General features: G+C 38.6%; 1 protein-coding gene across 1 annotated transcript in view; it reads right to left on the reverse strand.

Annotated features, from left to right (window-relative positions):
- The window catches only part of LOC107098891 (tomoregulin-1-like), a 38343-nt gene extending 38038 nt beyond the window's left edge, over window positions 1-305 (reverse strand). The window contains exon 1 of the mRNA XM_015396769.1: window positions 124-305. Coding sequence (XP_015252255.1) covers window positions 124-262 — 139 coding nt within the window. The 5' untranslated portion in view covers window positions 263-305. The remainder of the gene's footprint in view (window positions 1-123) is intronic.
- Window positions 306-8088: the final 7783 nt, after the last annotated feature.

An 8088-nucleotide genomic window follows, 5' to 3' on the forward strand; every position in this document is an offset into this window, starting at 1 on the left:
GTTGTCATGACAACCGGGGGATGACTACAGCTGGCTCACGTGATCAGGAAACAGCAACAATAAGGCAGCATCCAGTGACCTCTGACCTGCAGCCTCAGGTGTGTGTGGAGGTGGGGGTCTCACCTGGACAATCCGCGGTCTTTCCGGGGCCGCATTCCGCGCTGCCGCCGCCACCGCTCCGGGGGAACGAGCTCCGAGCTGCGGGGAGACCCAACAGAAGCAGCAGGCAGCAGAACCAGGAGAGCCGGAGCACAGGAGCCATGATGGACGGATAGAGGGAGGAGAAAGGAGAGATCCACTGAAGGATGAATGGGAAGGTTTGAGAGAAAAAAAAAACCTGGTTTTAAAGGTTAAGAAGGAATGTTCTTCAAAAAGAAGAAAAGATCAGCGTCTAAATGAAATCCTCAGATCCTCTTTGTGTCCATTCGTTTCCCTAAAGGTCCTCTGGGCTTCCAGGAGAAGCAGGCTGCAGGAAGCCTGGAGGAGGGCTTTAAAACACAGCCAGGGACAACAAAGCAGCAGAGGGCCTGGAGGGGGGGCTGCACACACACCGACCCCCACACCTCACAGCCCGGACACAGCCTCCATCCCCCAGCCCCCGCTGCTCAAACCGGCGGGCACAAGAAGCGACCGCGGGGCGCCGCGGAACAACAGACCCAGGTGGAGCTCCGGAGGGGCCGCAGCTGCAGCATCCAGGCCGGGCGGGAGCGTCTGGGCGCCGGGGAAGCCTGGACGGAAACGATCGGTGGGCAGAAACGGGACTTTTCTATCCTTTTTCTCTGGGCTCCTGGTCTTTCTCCCCCGGATCACATCAACAAAGGCCCGTACCATGTGACCTGCAGGAGACCACTCCCACAGACAGACAATCCACAGCCCCACGCACACACACGCCACGATCATCCCCTCAGAGAGAACAGCCTCATCAAAGTTGATCTATATAGCACTTTACAACAACACCAGGAGCTTCACAGAAACATAAAAACATTGCCAAAAAAAAAAAAACAGACTAAAATCATAAGCATAAAACAAGAATTTAAAGCCAGTTTTAAAAAAATTAGTCTTTAATCTGGAGTTAATCTGGGCAGATTTAGCTCCTTAGTCCTGCAGGTAAGGAAGGGTTTTAAAATGTCTCCAATTAAAGAAACTATTAAAACACCAAATAGGAACAGTTTGGACAATAGAGGTGTAAATAAACGCCCAGTTTACCAGTTACTAAAGGAAAAAACAATTTAAAACAACCTGCATTCATCTAGTCACACCTACAGGATGAAAAATAAATTGCAAAGATTTTTGGTTGCTAAATCTTTCCAATTTTATACTAAAGTACAATTAAGCATTAAACCGCCCTTTATGTAGTAATATTTTCCTCTGAGTGACAATTGCTATTCTATTCTGTTCATTTTTTATTATTATTTTTATTCATTTTAGATTTGTTACATACAAAGACCAAACCTGTGCCGCCTTACATGCATAAAAAGAGGAAAAAATATACCCCACATGAACAAGGAACAAGGAGTCAATCCTCTAACGTCCACATCACCCTTTAGCCATCAAGATAGGAGAAACAGAAGCAAGCAAACATAAATAGTGCTATAAACAAAATAATAAAAAAAATAGAATCCTAGGGACCAAGCAGAAAAGACTCAAAGTTGACCCCAAAGTGCCAAAATGTGTCTGATTTGTGATTTATATCGTGGGTCAGGAAGAATAACAGATATCTGTGTGAGTCACATATTTACTGTGGGAGCAGAAGGAGACGTCCATTGTAACAAAAAACATTTCTTGGCAAGAAATTGAAGAATTGTAAACAAGGATATAGAGTGTGCACCCATGTGATTAGGGGAGACATTTAGAAGATAAAACACAGGAGACAAAAAGAAGCGAACCCCTAAACCTTTTTAATCACCAAATAAACTTCCCTCCAAAAGGTCCTTAATAAATCACATGACCAGAATAGATGGAAAATAGTACCTCTATGCCTCAAACATTTTCAACACAGATTGGAACAGTCGGGGAACATTCTCTGAAGACGAACAGTGGTATAGTAGGACCTATAGAAAAGTTTAAATTCTGTTCTTGTATAGAAATAGAAGTGCATTGATGAAAGGTTCCATTGCAGATCTTAAGCCAATCTGAACTACTGAATTGCATCTCTAGATCACGCTCCCAGAGCCGCTTGACAGAGTCAAAGCTTGATGGCACTGAGCTGAGTGAGAGTGCATAGAATTTAGAAATCAGACCCTTTGGAGAGTTGGGGGAAACCAGAACATTTTCTAAGTCTGTCAGTTCCCTACGGAATGTATTACACCGAAATAATGAATCCATAAAATGCCAAATTTCAAGATATTTATAAAGATCTTTGTGAGGAATGTTGCTCTTGTCCCTGATTTGATTAAATGATTTAATAGCACCAGAAACCAAATTCTATTCTATTCTTTTATACGACCGAGTATTAGTGCTAGAGATTTAGAGATTTATTTTTCTTCTATTTTCGAGAATCATTCCCATTCCGAGCCTGGTCCTAACATTATGAGAATAAATAATGGATTTCAGAATAAGTGCTTCTTCCAAGAAGCACTTTTTTAACTAAAATTATGCTTTGTCTAATTTCTACTTTGCTACAAGCCGAGGCCCAGACTGGTTGAATGTTTATTAAAACATATTAAAATGAACGTAGCCTATTGAACCAAGAGCTAACACATTGTTTTTTGTTTTTTTTTATATTAATATCAATTTTATTAATAAACTTTTGTTATATTGATAAACTAAACTATTAAGATAAATACATAAATGAAAGTGCATGCATTATAACCCGAAAATGCATTACTGTTCTACAGATCACTGCTTTCAAATAGTAAAATAAAATAAAATAACAGACAAAACAATACTTGCTTTAAAATAAACAAAAATCATGTCTTGTAAAAAGAAACGTAATTCTGATGAATCACAGCAGCAGACCCAGAATTCATTCAGAGGTTCTTTAAAAAAGGAATTTATTAAACAAAAAGCAGAGCAATACCAAAAAGGACTGAAGAATAGAAAAAGACTGCAGACTACAGGTGTCAGCAGAGGCTGATTGAAGCCAAAATAAAAGGAATGCAACCGTAGCCTGCAAAGTCAGAGCAGCGCATATAAGCAGCCATGGCCTGTGGGCCGGTTTTAATGGTAATTAAATATCATCCAGGGGGCCATGGATAAACAGTTTGGGGGCCGAATCCGGCCCACCGGCCTTGACTTTGACATATGTGCTTTAGTGTATTAAATACATGAACTGGACAGCCAAATAACAAATAGAAAAAATGTATAATTTTCTTCATCTATTTGTCATTTTTTTGTGCATCTTTTTCACACATTAAAAATATGTGTTTGTATTGTAGTCCATAAACTCACAGGCAAACATCATCTGATAGAAACACTAAATGTTTTTACAAATACATATCCCAAGCTTTTTGAATTTAACCTTGATTATTGGACGATCATATGGAAGGATATGTAGATAACTGAATGGCCTTTGTTTTATTTTATGCATTTAAGGTTAACACTTATCCCAGTAAAATAGGAGGACAGGATTTGACTCTGTTTTCTGCTCATTAATTATTTATTTTTATTTTTGTTCCTTTTCATTTTCTATCCGGGATGTAAAAACAAACAGACAGAGGAGGAGGAGGAGAAAGGTCTAAATCCCTCCATCAGAATAATATTTCACACAAATAGGGATGAAAAAAAAAAAACATAATTTATTTATTTTATTTTATTTCGAACAGACAGTAAAAACAATCAAGAAAGAAAAAATTTTTGAATTAAACAAACTTAAGAATGAAAATATAAAAAAAATTATTTTGCCCATGTGACATGTAAATTTATATTTTCTGTGCGAAAAGGAGCAGGTAGAAGATACATCTTATTTATCTTAAAAATGCATCTTAATAGACAATAGATTAAGATTATTAAGCTTAATGCTGTTATAGTTAAGATTAAGCTGCAGTAAAACAAAACAATGCAACTGAAGCAGATAAATACAGAAGTAATTCTGTGTCATGTATAAACGCTGACAGACTGTAGCCAGCAGATGGCGCCACCGTGCAGCAGAATATTTTTCCACAACTACAGCTAGTTCAGCACCTAAAGAAAGATACTGACGTCACAATCAGTGGAAATGTAAACATATTTTTGACAAAGATTCACAAGAAAATATCATGAAAACACAAAAACACTTATTTTGAGCCATAGCTTCAAATAAAGAAAAGTTTAGGAAAGCAATAGAAACTAAGAAAAAACAGAAATAAATACATTAAAACAAGAGGAAAAGAAGAACCTGAATGAGAACCAGAGTGTCAGTCTGACCCAGAGACCAGACAAATAAACAAATGTACCAATTCTATAGATACATACAGTGAATAAAGATGTGCAAAATAAAACCCCAAAAAGGTCAAATTAACCAGGAGGGAAACGATTAGCCAATACATATCAGTCACTTTGACCAAAATATTGGTTAATTTGTTTTACTACACCAAAAGGGGTTTGAACCATCAATCCTGCAGTTGGGCAAACTCCTGCATCGGACACCACTGCCAAAATGATTACACACATCTGTTTCCATTTTTATTGCTTGTTTGGTTAACCAATTCTTTTGGTTCAGCTGAAACCAATAGCTTGGCCAGTTTCTGACCATTATATAGGTCAATCTCACTAAAATTGGTTTAACCAACTAGATAGGTTGTTTTCCCAACCAATCCATTCTTCTCTGAAAGGGAATGAAGATGTTAATTACACAGGTCCATTTTTTTCCCCGTAGTGTTTCATAGTAGTTTGTAAGAGTAAAAAAAAAAAAAAGTTTCAGCTTCTTCCCTGGACTTCATTGTCTGCTGTATTGTTTTGTTTACACCCGTTTAAACTCCTCTCTGCGTTCTGTGGAAACTTTACCAACAGGTAGAACCTGACTGGGTCAACCTGCAAACCTAAACATGCTTCATCCACAAGCTGTTGTCACTGTCTTGTTCTGTTTAAGTTTTCTTTTTGAGTTTTCAGTTTCACTTTGGTCCATGTTTTTCTTTGTTTTCTAATTTTATTGGTTTAATTCCTATTTTATGGTGATTTCTGGATGTATTTGAGTTCTTAGGTTTTTCTTGCTTGCCCTGTGTTGCCCTCTTGTGTCATTCCCCTTTTCCCTAGCTCCCTTCTAGATTCCTCTGTCCACACCTGCTCCCAATCTGCTAATTAGCCTGGTCTTTGTTTCTCTTCCATATTTGCACCTCCTGCTCGGTCACTGTGGCTGCTTTTTTGTCATTTCTTTACCCCCTTTGTTCTGAGTGTTCCTAGTTCCCAGTTTTTGTGGATTTTGTGTATTTACGTTTTTGGATTTTTGCTTCTCTTACCCTTTTTTGTTATTAAATTGTTAAGAAACCTCTTCAGCTTCAGTGTCTGTATTTGTGTCCTGTCAAACCTCCACCCTACCGTGACAACTGTAAACATTAAACTTTAGTGCAACGTTTCTGGCTCTTGCCAAGGTTAAAAAAATAATCTTGGGTTTGGATGCATTAGATAATGTAGATGCTACTTTTTTATTTTAACTTTACATCACGACATCTTCTCAAGTTACCTTTTTTTTCCTGTATGAATTAATAATTTTTTTATCCAGCTTTAAGTTACCTGATTTTGCAGTGAATACAGTTTCAAAGTGAGTCAAAGTCAGAATTAAATATCAATATATTATTTCTACTCTGTCTGTTGCTATACTCATACCATGAAAGAAATGAAAACAGGAAGTTGATTTGTAAATTCATAAATCTGGATTTGTTTACACGTGTCACATGTTACAGCATCTGAGTGTGTGGGATTGGTCCAGAATGGCTCTAGAGTAAAGTTCATTAATCAATTACAGGATCATGAAGTCCATTTAGATTTAAACATGTAATGCTGTGAAAATCCCAGCACAAAATCCAAAGGTTCCGGGTTCAATTTCCGGCCCAGGTCTTTCTGCATGGAGTTTGCATGTTCTCTCTGTGCATGCGTGGGTTGTCTCAGGGTACTATTACTCCGGCTTCCTCCCACAGTCTAAAAGCATGACCGTTAGGTTAATTGGCTTCTCTGAATTGTCCTTAGGTGTGAGTGTGTGAATGGTTGTTTGTCTCTGTGTGTCCCTGTGTTGCCCTGTGATGGACTGGCCAACTGTCCAGGGAGTACCCCGCCTCTCACCCGTAGACAGCTGGAGACAGGCAGCAGCACCCGTCACGACCCCGCTAGACAGCTGGGATAAGCGTGACAGAAAATGGATGGATCCATTTTCCATGGATGGATGGATCTTAGATTTTTATCATTTTATCTTTAAGTTAGATCATAAAAAGTAACTGCCCAGTAACTTTATCTACTTACTGTTTAAAGTAACAGTAAGTAGTTACTTACTGCTGATCTGCTGCGTGCTACTGATGTTCACCTGTGTTAAACAGGTCAGGTTCTCCGCAGAGGTTCTGACTGAACCAAAGCTTTGGGTGTTTTTCCTTCTCTGTAAATGTGGATTAAGCCTTTATCTCTGTAAGCCTGAATGGATCGATCCGGATCATCTGAGCCGACAGCAGCAGAGGAGTGTGCGGCTTCAGCCTGAGGACTTTCCCACTGATAGACACCGATTATTGATCCGACACAGACCAAGTTTAATCCTTCGGCTGAGCTCCTCTCCTCTATTTTTCATTTTCTTTTGTGGCTGAATGGTTAATGTGACATTAACAGCAGCATGTTTTCCATTTTTCCTTTGTCAAAGCCTCTCAGGAAAGCTCTCAGTCAATTAACCTGGTCCCACCTGCTACTGCAGGCTACACAATAAAAAAACTGTCACCTGTAATCTGAGTTTAACTTCCAGGAACTTCAAAGCTGCCACATGTAGACACCTTGTAGTTAAATCTGCAGAGCAGCAGAGACCCTGCAGGTTTGAAGGACGATCGAATATGAAACTTTAATGCTGCAGGTCTTCACATTCAGTCTAGGAACAGTCTACAGTCTGTGTTGATCAGGTGTACACCCCCACCATACTGTAAAATAAAGGAATGAAAAGTTGTTAAGCACATATTAGAGCCTTTCTGGTACCCTGCAGTTATGTGTCAAACTCCTGGCCTATAGGCTGAACCTAGTCCTTCACAATTTATCCGGTGTTAGATGAGCATACCCTGTCAGACCAGCATACCCATAGTCAATGTGCAGGGGGCAAGACGTCAGATTTTGCATTTATCCATTTAGTTCGTTTGAAAAATAGACTTTAAAGTACCTTAACAGGCGTGTATCCCTTTAGTCAATTACAAAAAAAAAAAAAAAAATTTAAGGTCAGACCGCCATACGCTTCAAAAAACAACAAAAAGTAAGTAATTAGATTGTTTTTTTTGCACATTACAAGGGATATAACGCCCGTCGAGGTAGTTTAAAGTTTATTTTTCGTACAAAACTAAAGGGTTAAACTAAAGAGATAAATGGGTTTTGGCTATGGGTGTGCTGTTCTGACTGGGTACGCTCATCTGATCGAACACTGGCCCTCAAGAGCCAAAAGAGGCCTGTTAGTCATGAACTAGAGGCAAATGTTTTAAAGAACATTTAAAGAGTTTAAGACCACAGAATAAATGGGAATAAATGTATAAAACCAGAGCAGGCTGCGCTTCATGAATGAAATGAAAAAAACTAAATGTTCATATAAACGGCTACAACATCAAGACTTGGTGATTCCTGATATAAAACTGAGTTTGATCCCTAGTCTAAAGAATTAGTTTACTTTTAAATCAGCATACTTTTATGGAATTTATACCGATAGAACAAAACTTATGTATATCAGAATTGTAAAGTGGAAAATGATTCATGGATTTAAAATAGTTTTAATGTGTTTCCCAGTTTCAGACATCTAAGAAGTTAAAGTTTCCTCCATTTTTTATTTTGTTTAGTCAGACTAGATCTGTGATTTAGCTCTGCAGAGAATTCTAACAGTTCATTACATTCAGAAAGTTCATAAATATCTATGATTTCCATTGGTTTTCAAGTATTGCTTCAGACTTTGACCATGATTTAGGCATGGGCTTTAACTAGACCATTCTACACCATTAATCTGCTTTG

The sequence above is a fragment of the Cyprinodon variegatus genome, unplaced genomic scaffold (genome assembly GCF_000732505.1).
Source record: "Cyprinodon variegatus isolate N-32 unplaced genomic scaffold, C_variegatus-1.0 Scaffold819, whole genome shotgun sequence".
NCBI classification, from domain to species: Eukaryota; Metazoa; Chordata; class Actinopteri; order Cyprinodontiformes; family Cyprinodontidae; genus Cyprinodon; species Cyprinodon variegatus.